Below are 15403 nucleotides of genomic sequence, written 5' to 3'. Positions count from 1 at the left end.
AGAGAATGGGATGACCACATCCAGGCAGAGTCATAGGAGGAAGAAACCCCAGAAGGATAAGTAAAGATAAGAAGGCAGAAGATCACCTGCTCAGAGAAAGTTCAGAGGAGGAAGGGAAGCCAAGGACATGAGACTACTCAACAGAAGCCTCAGTCTGCAGGACATGACGCTGATGTATCTTACCATGCTGGCGACTTTAGTGGTGATCTTAGTGGCGTCATATCAGGCGGGCAGCTCCTCTGGGGTAAAACTACCATACCACATTCCCCTGGACCCCAAAGGCGACCTGCAGCTGTCCTGGAACATCAGCTATGCCCTGCAGGAGCTCTACCTGGAGCTGCAGGTGAGGGACCTGCATGAGGGTCTCGTTTTTGGCATGTCCGACCGCGGGGAGCTCTTCAACGCTGACCTGGTCGTCCTTTGGAATGATGGACACAAATCCTACTTTGGGGTAAGAGCTGGCTTGACCTCGATTTGCCTACACCTGACGTCTTACTGACACCTTTTCCCAAAGGAACACTTGCTGGTATACCCATGCCGCAATTCTTCATGTCTCACATCCAATCAGATGTGCTAAATTTCATATGCAAAAAGCTACCCAGTGAACGCTAAAAAAACATAGGAGAACTGCTGATGTCATTTGATCACTGTGAATTGATGGTTGAGCAATGGATGAGCACTAGACTCTTAGATATCGTGACTAACATGAGCCTTTATGTTTCTTAGCATTCTTGATGTTTGACATAGTGTAAGAATATGATATTTCATCATGGTCTTTACAGTTGACAGAATATTTAAGTGATTGTAATCATCAGTTCCATGCCCAGCATTGCATGAAAAACATTAATGAAACTCCGGAAGTCACCAGATGAGTACTGTACTGTTCAGCTGGGCTTGAAATTGGACTCTTCTGGTCCTATTATTTATGAGCTAATTTAGCTTATAAGACACTGAAGGATCTATTTTGAAACCACATTCTAATTTCTCAGGAAATGCCAATTGAGAAGATCCTATTTCAATCATTACTGGCAATAGATACTCTCTCTCTCTCTCTCTCTCTCTCTATATATATATATATATATATATATATATAATAAGAATAACCGAAGGTTGCAATGTTACATTTTTACTGCTATTACAAACTGAACCAAATCCTGTAAACATCAAGCATTCATAAAGCTCTCCATACACCACCAACAAAAACCAGATAAAGCCATTTATATATTACACTGCATGTATCTATTGTGGCTAGCTCCATCCAGGCTACCAGTCTGGGAGCTGCTGTGGAGGGTACTGCCTCCCTGCACCTGCCCAAGCAGTCTTTTTCTCTATGAGAAAGAAAACACCTAAGTCTCAAAATTTATTGAAAGATGTTTCCCAGCAACCATGGCTGTTTGAAGTAATATGCGACCATTAGAACTAGAGTTTTTAAAAATGCTGAATAAATTCCACCTTCACAAATGGGTTTAATACCCTATTTAAACTGGCATAAAATTTGATTTAAATATTATAGAAATATAACATTAATATATTAATATAATATTAACATAACACAGAATTATTTTTTAGCATCTGCGGTGTGGTGACCATAAATAAATAAGCACGGCACATTGTGAAATATGAGCACACTAAATGCGCAAACTCTACGAACGTAAGGAGGATCTGCTGTCCAGAATATGGCCATGGCAATGCTTCCTGTTAACCAAACGCATACCACATTTCCTACTTGAATTAGTTTAATCCAAAGACACACTTTTGAATAGAAAATCATGTTTCTCTGGCACAAGGTGAAATAATGAGAATGGATGACTGTGAAGCGATGGGTGGGGGAACATAATAAGTAACAAGGCAATAAAATCCAAATGCAATAAAGAAAAATCAGCGATCACAAACAAAAATAAAATGAGTATATCTGTTGCAAAAAATAAAAATACTCAGAAAAGGTTGGCCCACCTTAATTCTTTGATGATGTTTTGGGGATTTTCAAATTCATCACGCTGTGATGAAAATGTTTATAAATGTTCGTAGAAATGCACAGAATTTCACTGTTTATTTTTTTCAAAGCACTGTCAAAGTCATGAAGAATAATAGCAATATCCTATTATTTAATGTCCATCCCATAAAATAACAGGATTTATACAGTCTTTTACTCTTCATTAAACGTTTTTTCACTGGCAAAATTGCTGCCAGTCTTTTTATAGTTTTTTTTACAGTAATATCTATTTGATGTATGACTTAAACATCTAAGGAGGAATCTGTTTCATTCTGAGGGGGATAATTTTATATTGTGGTTTCTTCTTATCAGGAAAGGATAATAAAACTGAAAAATATCACCACTGATAATTAAAAAAATAACACCATTGGTAAATATATATGTGCACTAATGAAAAATGTGATATGCAATGACGTCATTTGATTCTTTCTTAAGATCATGCCAAAAATGAAGTAAGGTGCCCTAATATCAGGAGGAGTCACTTGTCCACCAAGATAGCTAGCTAGTTTTTTTTTTTAAGTTTCTATTGTTAACCTATATTGTAAGCAAGGGGTAAGATTGAATGCATCCTCTGCTGCCATATCATTTTGGGACAAAGTTTCTTATATTTCCTGATGAGGACTGAATAGATTTAGCTGACGGGCATGATCCCACTCACCCTGTGCACACACACAAGCTCTGTGTTCATGCTGATTCCGCACAAGATCACGGGCTCCCTGTCCCACTCCGTGAAAAAGGAGAAAAGAGTCGCAAGCCAAAACAGAAGGCAGTCACGTCAAAGTCTTTTTTTTCCTGGTGAATATTTAACCGCTTGCCCTGGGGTGTTTAAACATGCATTATGCATCTGTTTTTACTCCTGACCATTTGGTACTCCTCTCTTGAAATGAATCTTGAATGGTTTGGCGCTCTGTGTACCCAGGAGAAAATCTGAGAGGGAACAAACAAAGCCCTTTAAAAGCCTGGGATTTCCCCCATCAGAACTACAGCATGTGCTCCCTGGGGAACCAGCCTGAAGAGACAAACAGAAGCTGATTAATCTAGACAAACTGTCTCTTCTCTCAGTCTGAGAATTAAAAAATTGTGTCCTATGAATCTATACACTTAGTCCTGAGCTATTACAATAGTCTTGAAAGTGTTCTGTAATACTATTTACAAGCACTGATGCAGCAGCACTGTAATGATTAAAAGAGACAGACTCAACTGTTGCACTGACTCAAGGGACTCTCCACCTGGGAAATGATAACTGAGTAGCTACATCAGCGCCAAGCATTCCTACACAAAACATTTAGCTCAATGCAATCAATTTACCAAATAAACCGCTAATAAAATCAGTTAAAATAATGATTTGTGAATGATCTTCTGGCAGTCAGAGCACTGGTAATCAGTGGATTACCCTCCCCGCTCTAAACCGCAATACTGGGTGCTTTCACACAGTTTCACTAACCCTGATGAAGCAATTTATAATGTCATTCAATGGGATATAATGCATTGGCATACAGTGAAAACACACAGATATTGCTTAAAGTAGAATACTGACATGATTTCTTTTTTTAAGCAGCTGTGGCAATAAGGAAACTACCTTGAGGATGTTGAGAATGAAATGCCATAAGTGATTCCATTCATTCAACTGGTAAACTCCCAACACATTTTAGATTCTGGATGCAGGCGGGCACGCATCTTTTCTACCCTCACTACCTCTCCAGGGCTTGAATGTGCTACCTGTTTATTTTTCTAACACAAAAAACGAACCCACTTGGATTTCACCTTAGAATATACAATTTCACAGATAATAATTGGAGTTCACAGATTATACAACCTGGACATGCCTTTAGCACCCTGTAACTGATTACGGCACCTCCTGAATGAATCCTAAAAAGTGTAAAATGCGTCTTCTTATAGAAATCTCTTACAGATTACTGTTAGACACAATTACCTGTGTAAGGCACTGTTGCTCCTAAGAATCACTGTTTGCCTGGATGTAAACACTCCTCCCCTCCTGCTTGCCTGCACTTCCCAGGCCCCGCCCCCTGGTGGTGGAGGGAGCTTCCCACAGTGGTCAGGGCAGCAGCGACCCTGCCCATATGCTGATGCAGACTGAAGACCCACCCCACCTCTTCAGACTGCCCCAGGGCTCCCCTGACCCTCTTTATTTATCCTCTTTCTTTCTTCAGTTGCCTTCTGGGATAGTGGAGATAGATTAGCTGTATAACAGTATTTACTTTTGTTGACAATAATAATTGCTGGTTTGTTCCACTACCCTCACACATTGATGATAAAAGGGCCCTTTGTGCCTTCTTGGTGATAGTACTTTTGTGCTCCAAATAATCGCAGGTTTTGTCTCTTAGGCGAATTACTGTAGCCATGATATAAAAGTCATGTAGCCATTATATAGTTTAGTAGAGCTAAAGAATTCTCAAATTAGCTAGGATGCATATACTTATACTGGCAGTTCAGTAACTATGTTCTTATTCCTCCTGTGAAATGAATATTAATGAATGTTGCCATGGTAATCTTGTGCTCAATGCTGCCATGGATAAATGTGTCTTTCAAATAAATGAATTAAGTGAATAAAAACACCTTAGCCTTTCTACACACGCATTCATGATTAAGCAACTCACTAATGAAGAAAATAAAAATGAACTTTATTATTCATATTGATTTTGCCCTCAACCTTTCATCTGTGAAGTTGTGCACTGAAGTGTTTATAGACTTGGTGAAGTCCAGCAAGTGTTATAAATGATAATGTTTCCAGATTCTGATGTGGAATGCGTTTTTTGTGTTCAGGATGCCTGGAGTGACAGCACTGGTCATGTGACACTGGACAGCCAGCAGGACTACCAGTTAATAGAGGCGAGACACACCCCTGAGGGATTCTTCCTGCTTTTCAAGAGGCCCTTCAGCACTTGTGACCCCAGAGACTATGTCATAGAGGTACAATATCAACACAAACAACTTGCAGTTACCTACTCAAACCATTTTGTTACCACTGCACATGCGCATTGTGTCATGTCTAAAATGCTGTGTGTTGTGTAGGAGGGCACAGTCCATCTGATTTTTGGATTACTGGACAAGCCACTGACCTCCCTCGAGCAACTCAACCTCTTCCTCATCCACTCTGGAATACAACGGGTCCTTCTCCTCCGGCCGGACAGCCCCTCCATCTCACTGCCCAATGATGTACGGACCCTGGAGGTCCTGGCCCCGTCAGTCACCATCCCTGAACAGGAAACCACCTACTGGTGTCATGTTTACCAGCTGCCTCGTGACATTCCCAAGAACCACATCGTTATGGTAACTCTGTCTACATTTCATTCATGTGATGTGTTACTATTTACAGGTACAGATTATAGCCATCTTTTTACTCGTATATTCAGAAATAACACAGCTCAGTCTCAAAATCTGCCCCACTTATATACTCACCTAACAGGAACCCTTTCAAGAACATTCCAGTTAGAATCCCATGAGACTGTGAGATAATATTGTGAGATAATGTTATGAGCATGTTCTCTAGTCTGAGAATGTATTTGTTGTTCCATACAGGTTTTATCCAATGTTACATACAATCATACAGGTAACACCCTATTATGGTTATCATTTGATTACGAAAAAACACAACGGAGGATACATGTCAATAACATAAAATGTGTAATGTTCAAAGACACTTCCTACAATGTTACTTTAGACAGGACACTTTTGGGAACATTTACCCCATTTTTGCAGAAATGTTCTGCGAAAAGAGATATGTGAGGCAAGCTGAGCCACTCAACATGTGCCTCTTTGCTGATGCCTCACCTCCCCCTTCATCCAGTCACAGGCTGCATAGGGGACATATGGTGAGGAGAATCTGGGAAAATTAGCAGTGAGGAGGAGGCCCACTAAGCAGTCATACAGTAGGCGTGTCACCAAAATGCAGAAAGCAGTCATTTTACAGTGACTATATGCAATTATATTAAAAGAGACAAGAGAAAAAATAATGGCAATGTTTTTTCTGCATGAAAGGGTTTTTTTTTTATTTAAATAAATGATGTCAGTACACAAACCAACTAACAAATGTTTGTTTGCATACTGTGACTGCTCTCACTTTATGATTGCAAGTATGGAGCGTGACAAGCTTCCTTATTGAGAGTAAACTGTGTCTCCATAGTACGAGTCTGTGATCACCCCTGGCAACGAGGCCATCGTTCACCACATGGAGGTGTTTGAGTGCGCCCCTCAGCTGGAGACCGTGCCCCAGTACAGCGGCGCCTGCGACTCCAAAATGAAGCCCAGGAACCTGAATTACTGCCGCCACGTGCTAGCTGCTTGGGCCATGGGGGCAGAGGTAACCGTGCCCACGCTGGCAGAACTCTTCACATGATACATCCACACCTGGAATTCTTCCCCACTTTACCTCCGGTTACATCCACATCAACCTGGAATCAATGCAGGCTTCAGGAAGCACCATCACCTGCTGAGGCCATGCTGCGCTTATAAGGTGTCCTCAGGCCCTGGGTTCCATCTTAGAGCAGTTGTCACAAAAGATGTTTTGTAGTTCCCAGCACTAGACTAAATGAAGGACAACGAGATACCAAACACGCCGAGAGACACGAACGATGATGACAAATCCAATCAGGAGCAAAGTTTTCCTTTCAGAGGCAGCCCTATTTTTCACACACGGGCTGCCAGCCTCAGTATAGACGTGAACAGGCAGTACAAGGCAGAGGCGTCTTGATGGATGAGGATCACAGCCAAGAACGGGTGCTAAACAGGGGGGACACCAATTGGATTAGCAAAAGAGCAAAGTAAATGAAATCATGTGTTCGGCTGGGTGGCAAACAGAACGGAGGAGACGAGATTAGGTGGGAAATATTAATGCCTTTTTCGTGTTTTATTGTTTTCAAATTTGAAAGAGGGATGCGGGGATGGTTAAGCCATGAGTATGGAGGTAGAAGGGGAACAGTTATGTAACCCCTATACCAAATTTATCTGCAGCACCAGCTGCCAGGAGAAAGCTAGATGGGTGAAAAGCACTGACTGAGACCTATCCACGAATAACCGGAACGATTTCATCTCCATGAAAGACATTCTGAAGGTGCTGGAGCAGGAATAGTCACTGAGTTCCTGTGAGGGATTAGCCTGAGTAAGGGACCAGTACAATCACCTATGGACTTAACATGCAGTGTGGAAGGCAATTCTGGTGCATATCCATCTTGTTATGGGCAGAGCAACTTAAAACGTAGAGTCAGTGAATGGAAATTGTGTTCATGTTTATCGTGACTTCAGGTACTCTCATCCACTATTTTAATTCAGCTGCTTTTAGTGGATGCATCAACATCTTCACAGCTCAGTGGGTGGATAGACACACACACACCCACACATATTCATGCCACATTATGTGCACTTCATACCCAGGCTTGCTGACTGCCTCCTATGTTTACTGAGAGCGTCTCTTCTGTACTGTCTCGTCCTTCGGTGCGGATGATTCGGTGTGGTCCCCTGACCAATCACGGCAGTTGCACAGTTTAAGTACTGATCTGTGTTGGCAGGCTTTCTACTATCCCCCTGACGCTGGACTGCCTTTTGGGGGACCACAGTCCTCCAGATTCCTTCGTCTGGAGGTGCACTATCACAACCCACTCCTAATCTCAGGTACTGTTCTTAAGGGAAACATTTTCCATGATGATACACAGAAGTGGCTGCACATGTGTTACATATTGTTCATTACACAGATGGATATATTTACTGAGGCAATTACATTTCTCTGGGGTACCACAGTGCCCCTAAGTTGAACATGAATCCCACAGGTCATAACTTCTAAGTCTAACAGTCTCCGTTTCTAATTTTCCCCCTCAATACCCTCTACCTTCTCCATACAACTCCGCTGATATCTTTTAGGTCGCCAGGATTCTTCCGGGATCCGTCTGTACTACACGCCCACTCTGAGGAAGTATGACGCTGGGATCATGGAGCTGGGCCTGGTCTACACCCCAATCATGGCCATCCCACCCAGAGAACCGCACTTCCAGCTGACAGGATACTGCACAGCCAAGTGCACCCAGACAGTGGGTACCACTGCTACCTTTCCCCAACCCAGCAGCATGATCCACCATAGTGGGGAGTTTGACTGATTGAATGGCATCGAGTTAAGAACTGAGAATCACCTATATTCACCCCAGAGGTCAGACACATAGATCTGAGCTGACCAACACTAGCACTGCAGGCAGAGGTTAACAGCTGTCACACTGGTACAGGAGGTAAATAACACTGATTCTCTGCAGAGCTATTACAGCAGGACGGGCCCGCCCGATACACAGAGGAGTGACGCGCCCAACCCTTCTCTGCCCCACCCCTAGGCCCTGCCCCAAGGAGGGATCTTCATCTTTGCATCCCAGCTGCACACTCACCTGGCAGGGCAGGGCGTGAGGACCGTGCTGGTGAGAGGGGGCCAGGAAGTGGAGATCGTGCAGGAGGACAAACACTTCAGCACCCACTACCAGGTACCACACACCTTCTGCCTCTGTCAGGTACCACTTCAGCACCCACTACCCAGCTGTCAGGTACACTCAGCCACACCAGGTACACACTTCTCTGCAGGTACCCTTCAGCACCTCCAGGTACCACACACTGCTTCAGGTACCACTTCAGCACCCACTACCAGGTACCACACACCTTCTGCCTCTGTCAGGTACCACTTCAGCACCCACTACCAGGTACCACACACCTTCTGCCTCTGTCAGGTACCATGCCCAGCGCACCAAAACATGCCGCATGCAATTACGTGCATCTGAAGGGTTCAGGGCATACTTTTTCACATTTTCTTTTCAAATTGGTTAAAATTTTTTTGTTTTTAATCTTTTGGGAGGATGTACGCTGTGGTGCACTTTGTTAGAGTATGATTACAACTGACTCAAACCAAATGAGCTGCAAACACTAACAGTCCTGCTGAGTCTAAACCTGACTCACCTGTGTCTCACGGCCTGTGAATAGCTCAGAGCCGCCCTGCAAACAGAGTTCCACACACTCACTCATTTACCTCCACAAGCTTGGCTCTGGGAATTTAGAAACAAGGATTCAACAGGAAATGATTGTGTGTGTGCTGCTGCATGCTCAAACCACGGTTGAATACATGCGCTTGCTTTTATCCTCAGATAATCCGAACACTGAAGAAGATGGTGAATGTGTTACCTGTAAGTAGCTACTTTTGTCTGTGGTGATGACCTGAGGTAGCAGATTCAGACAAAGAGACACTAGTATGACCAAGATAGAAACTGCAGTCACTGCAGCAACAGTAAACAAATAAACAGGCCACTACCACTGTCAAAACTATTCTTTTTAGTGTCCGTATTAACACCCTTTCAAAGCACTAGTGCTGCAACTATAGACGGAATACACAAAGTAATCTTGACTACGGTTAATATCCTTTGAGAAAAAGCTCTGCTATAAACAGAAACAAAAATAAAGACAGTACTGCAGCAATGAGGCACTGGCCTGAAAGGCAGTCCTAAGGATGCACCATGTTCCCTCATAACTGTATTTATGGCACAGGGTGATGTCCTCCTGACCAGATGTACATACAACACTGATGACAGGAAAACAGTCACTGTGGTGAGTCTCCTGAGTGCACACACACGCGCGCACACACACACACACGCACACACACACGCACAAACTCACGCACACACGCACACACCCCCACGTGTTCCGATTTATCCCTCATGTTAAATGACTAGCAGTAAAAGGGTCTGTAGTGGAGACAAATTCCCAACTCCCACCACTCTGAAAGGAAGCATTAGAGAAAAGAGGCTGACATTTGTATGTCAAGTCAAAGCACATCCATAACAGTGCTGCGATTGCAGACCATGCAGAGGGAGCACAGATCAGCTGAGACCCCCTAAGACACAGAGCTCCAGAAACGCTTCGCACACTCACGCACACACACACACACACACACACACATGTACACACACGCCAGCGCAAGCTCCCACACACACACACACACACACTCAAACTCCTAAGACACAGAGCTCCAGCAGTGCTTCGCACACTCACACACAGACACAATCACACGCACGCCAGCGCAAGGTCCCACACACACACACACACACACACACACACAAACCCCTCAGACACAGAGCTCCAGCAGCGCTACGCACACACACACACATGCACACACATGACAGATAATGCCAGTGCGCATCCATTATCAGCAGTGTACATATATCCTCCCTGTTATCCTATTAAAAATACTAGATTAAAAAAAAAAAAAAACTTAATTATGTTTTATTAGTCACCACTCCTCTTTTCCCTGAAGTGAGGAAGTCATGCAGATGCTTCGTAATGATTTTTAATCCAATAAACAGAAGTAAAGGTCACAGAGAAACAACAGCCAGCGCTGGTAAAGCTCAGTCATCCCACTGGCAGCGGACACAGGGGGTGGGGAGGTGGTGGACAGGCGAACGCAGGCCAGCTGTGTGCTCTTAGCACACAGCCCGTGTTTACAGAGGATATGCGGATGGAACAGGCGAGCTGTGGCCCCGGCAGGTCGGACTTACTCACTTGGGAAAGCTTTTCACTGAGCTCAGAAAAGCACTGCAGCCGTAAGGTTCACACAGCAGAGAAGTTAACTTGCGTTGAGTTGAGCTGATAGTTGTGAACTGCTGACAGCATTGTGTTTTGTCAGCACAATGCTAATATGTTAGCAATGCTAATTTAAGAAGGCTCAGGCGCTGCCCCTGGCTAATCTGTCCACAGGGAGGATTTGGTATTGAGGAGGAAATGTGTGTGAACTACGTCCACTACTACCCCCGAACTCAGCTGGAACTGTGCAAGAGCCATGTGGACCCAGGGTACCTGCAGAAGTACTTCAACTTCATTAACAGGTGAATTACCTTGCCGCCGGTGACAGACGCACTGTAAGTATTCCTTCATTCGACTTGAAAACCGATCCAACTGCCGTTCGTCCCCCTGCCAGGTTTCAGGGAGGCGACCCCTGTGACTGTGGGCAGGCCAGCGTGACCGAACAGTTTGCCTCCCTGACCTGGGACACCTTCAGCGCAGAGGTGCTGAACTCCCTCTACAACACCGCCCCCATCTCCATGCACTGCAACCAGTCCACAGCCCAGCTCTTTCCCGTGAGTACCAGCGCCACCGGTCCCAGGTCCCTGGAGCACACTGGTCTACGGCTGCAGGCTACCCCACTGCAGCAATGTAACGTCCCTGCTTCCCCTCACCACACCCTGAACTCAGCCGATAATCCCGCCCAACCGCCCTCTGTGATAGACCAAGGAATGTTTCAGAAATGCTCCCTATCCTCCACTCACTGCATTCCAACAGGTTCAGTTCACAGATGTGTTTTCTGCTCTCCCAGTGGAAAGTGTTAATGTGGTGTAAGAATCCTCACCTGCGCTGGTGTGCCCTTTTCTGTTTTAATGAGCCCAGGTGTACAGTATCCTGATGTGTGTGTGTGGGGTTGGGGGAAGGGTTCAGATTTTAGAGACCACCTGCACCCAGCAGTGCCTCTACCCTGTGCCTCATTGCTGGCTGTGTTTGACTGTCTCTGGCAGGGGGACTGGGAGAGACAGGAGCTGCCCCAGGTCACTGCTCATCTCCAGAGGCCCCCGTACCCCTGTGAGAGTGCTAGGAGTCCTGTGGCCCGTTCCGACTCGCCCACCGAAGTGCGACCCAACAGCAGGGCCTGAGTTCCCGCCCACAGGGCATGAGTTCCCGTCTACAGGGCCAGAGTCCCCGCCCACAGCGCCATAGTCCCCGCCCACAGAGCCAGAGTCCCCACCCACAGAGCCAGAGTCCCCGCCCACAGGGCCAGAGTCCCCGCCCACAGCGCCAGAGTCCCCGCCCACAGCGCCAGAGTCCCTGCCCACAGGACCAGAGTCACCGCCCACAGCGCCATAGTCCCCGCCCACAGCGCCAGAGTCCCCGCCCACAGAGCCAGAGTCCCCGCCCACAGAGCCAGAGTCCCTGCCCGCACAGCTTCCAGCAGCGAACTTTTAACTCGTCTGGGCTCCTGGGTGAACCGATCTCTGCAGATTAAGTTCCCAGCTGATGTCAATGCCTCAGTCCTTCCCCACAACCCTACTCATGCAACACACATTTACAGAAGCCATAAATAACAATGCAACATTGTCCAATCAAAAGCATTTATTTCCCACAAGCTGTAAATATGGCAATTTAACAGTTAAGACTTTAAATGGGGAGACGCTTATGTCTCATTGCAACGGAAAAGCTAATTAAGCTTGCATTGTCATGCATTGTATGCTTTACAACAGTAATTTATACAAAAAGTCACCTGATTTGCTTCCAATAATACCAAATGCAGTTTTTAAACACATTTCAAACTGGGGTTCCAAATATGTAGTAAAATATGGTTTACAACTATGGATTAAGACTCAAATCTCACTCAAATATAACAAACTCAACCACTGGCAATGGCATAGGAAGCACACAGGCTCAACTTTGATCTCCTCTTTCAATGAATATGCCTTTGCAATTTTAAACACAATCACCCCATTCCCAATAGCAGTGAGCCATGATCTAATTTAATAGTATTGAATTGTATTGTATTGAAGAATAGTATTGAATACCTCTGTACCAGATGTCTCATTAACATTTTCTAAATGTAATAGAACTAAGTCACAAACATCCATCATAAGCTCAAATCTAGCCTTGAATAATATTTTAACATTGAAAGTAAAAAGTGTCGGAACACAACAAGCTGAGAAATCATTCTGATAAATTATATATTAGTAATTTATCTGTGAAATTATGTTTCTTTACGCATTTGTACTAATGTCTATGGGCTCATACTGACTCATTTGTTAAGGGGAGAAGCATTTAGAAACTGCTTTATGTCCTCTTAGATAAAACACTGATCTTGGCACTCATAGTGGCATATCACCTTTAAAATGGCTGGCCTCCAGCACAAACATATTGCAAACACTTTTGCAGTAACTAGAACTACTTCCTTTGCCCTCACGAGCTAGCATGCACCAAAACAAAAAAATTAATATGAGGTCTGCTGCCTTCTGAACCAATCCTGATACAGATATGGGACAAAAGAACTAGCACAAAAATGATTTTATATAATAGCTTTAGGTTTTATAAAATCACCCTTAAAAGCAAGATTAGTAACATTATGGAAAAAAAAACTTTTAAATTAGTTTTGACTGATAAAATAAGACATTGCTACAAAATTATCAGTTTGTTAAAATTAAAACGATTCCACAATCTCCAAATTCATGTTATCTAAATTCATGTAAAATATGTGGTAAAAGGTGCAGATGTACCCAACCGCATCTCCACCTGGTTATTCAAGGAAATCAGCTCAGAAGTGGACTGCTATCACATGGCAATATCCACACACTAATTTACAATGTACAAAAATAGACGACTTTTTCTTATTTAGTGTCTCCAGGTAATGAATTCAAGCTTGTGTTCTTGTGTTTAAAAGGTCAATATCCAATGTTGTTTCGGATATTTGGATAATGACCAAGCAGCATTATTGCACATCTGATGGAAGCCACGTACTTTCACATTCACGCAACCAACATATTTAGCGCATTAACAGCACGCTGGAAGATGAAGGAAAGATCAAAATGACAGAACATACACAGAGAGCACATGCTATCTAAAGAATATTTAAGAGATAATTTCCCACGATCCCCTTTGTAAGCATGGCAGCATTCCTAAGATTCACAGAGCATATTTCCCACAGCTTCCCTCCTGAGAAGGTTCACCATTATAAATAAAACATGGCCGCCATGTTGGTACAATGTTGAGAATGTTCACCGCTGTAAATTAATCATGGCCAACATGTCAGTGTGTGCTCCTACAATGTTGCATCTCATAGACGCTTGGTGCCAAGAGGGCCAGCGAATGCGTTTGACCTAGTTATTTAGAATGATATCATTCCAGTCACCAGTCATCATTTTATGATAAGATACAATTAAAAAACCTAAGCATCTAAAAACTTGTTGAGAGAATGCATTTCTGTTTCTCTGTACTTTTGGGCATTTGTAAAACATATGTGATACATAAGCATGGGCAGGGCCTCATGCTTATCCTCAGACGCAGAGTGGTACTGAATTGTGCAAAGGAATTAGACGTCATAGCCGTGGTATACGGTTAATATACCACGGCTATGAACCAATCAGATTGCTTGATCTGAGCTACCCGTTTTATAATGCTTAATTATTACGTCTGATAAACGCCAAGGGGCAGCTGTGCTTATAAACTGCAGCTCAGAAAAGATAACCGCGTCGCGAGTGAACATGCGTTCATATGCGCATGCACGAAATGAAACTCGCGCTTTCCAGCAGCAACCTCTGTGGGGTCCAGTCCAGACAATAGGGCGTGATAGCACTCCTCATAGGGGCACATAATTTTAAAACAAGACAATGATTATCTAGTGTCTCAGTCAAGGTTTAACAACAACTCTAGAATAATGCAAGATGGAAAGCAATGGATTGACATTGACTACTGATTAAATATTCCTATTCTTAGACTGACAGATGGAGCAAACTGTTTTAAAGGAGGGAGGACTGTACTGGGAGCACAGGGGTGTCAGGTGTGACTGTGTGGCAATGGCAAATGGTTTACATGGCTCACGGGTCAGGTAGGAGGGCCCCTTAGCAGAATTTTGCTAAGGGCCCCAGGGAGGTCAGGACTGGCTCTGAGCATGGGACTATGCTGTACTCTGATGATAAGACTGAAAGTCTGGAGATTCCTATGCACCATCTGAAGCTTGTATGAGGGTTGTCTTGATCTAGTGAAAAAAGATAAAGTAACTGGAAATGTCTACCAGTTGCCAATGACCCACCTTATGCTCAAACCTAAAAAACGTCCACTTAATGTTTTTTTAGATCTCACAAAACAGTTCCGGCAGACCCTCCCTGAGTTGGTAAAGATGACGTGGGCTTGGTTTTGGCTCCGCCCCTAGCCCGCCACATCCTTTCTGGTGCTCAGTAGATCCCCTTCACGCGCTTGTTTTCTGCGTCAAAGGGAGACTTCAGATGAGCCGTAGCCTCGTAGACCACGCCCATCCGCTCCAGAGTGAATTTCCCGCTCCTCACAAAGTCGGGGCTCACCTGTAAGCAAGCAGACACACACCCCTCAGAGGCCTGTCCCCTCAGCGCACCTCCACTGTGCCCCGCCCAAAAACAAGCGTTTCCCATTCCAGAATGTTCCGTATGCATTCCCCACCTCATGCTATGTGGGACGCTGCTATAAGATGTGATGGATCTGTTTTTTACATGCTGTGTTACATTGTTCCCTTTGACGTCCCACTTTGGTAAAGGCTGAGTACTGCAAGACAACGAGCCTCAAGCCTCAGCGCTGTGCAGCCCTTTTCCACATTGTTATGAAACATTTAAACCAGCTAACTGACGTCTCAATGTCAAAAAAAATTAAGGGAAATGA

General features: G+C 44.3%; 2 protein-coding genes across 2 annotated transcripts in view; one reads left to right on the top strand and one right to left on the bottom strand.

Moving 5' to 3' along the window:
• Positions 1–13228, top strand: dbh (dopamine beta-hydroxylase (dopamine beta-monooxygenase)). The gene is made up of 12 exons (XM_064307080.1): positions 1–451; positions 4778–4924; positions 5027–5284; positions 6138–6314; positions 7519–7621; positions 7868–8034; positions 8326–8469; positions 9121–9159; positions 9518–9577; positions 10724–10851; positions 10944–11103; positions 11536–13228. The coding sequence occupies exons 1-12, from the start codon at positions 128–130 to the stop codon at positions 11668–11670; spliced, it is 1842 nt and encodes a 613-aa protein (XP_064163150.1). The 5' UTR covers positions 1–127; the 3' UTR covers positions 11671–13228.
• The window catches only part of sardh (sarcosine dehydrogenase), a 43573-nt gene continuing 40279 nt past the window's right edge, over positions 12110–15403 (bottom strand). The window contains exon 21 of the mRNA XM_064307079.1: positions 12110–15072. Within this exon, the coding sequence (XP_064163149.1) occupies positions 14947–15072 (126 nt within the window). The 3' untranslated portion in view covers positions 12110–14946. The remainder of the gene's footprint in view (positions 15073–15403) is intronic.

Source organism: Anguilla rostrata, chromosome 14 (genome assembly GCF_018555375.3).
Source record: "Anguilla rostrata isolate EN2019 chromosome 14, ASM1855537v3, whole genome shotgun sequence".
NCBI classification, from domain to species: Eukaryota; Metazoa; Chordata; class Actinopteri; order Anguilliformes; family Anguillidae; genus Anguilla; species Anguilla rostrata.
The sequence above is the reverse complement of the archived record's forward strand: the minus strand, read 5'-3'. Positions and strand labels throughout refer to the sequence as shown.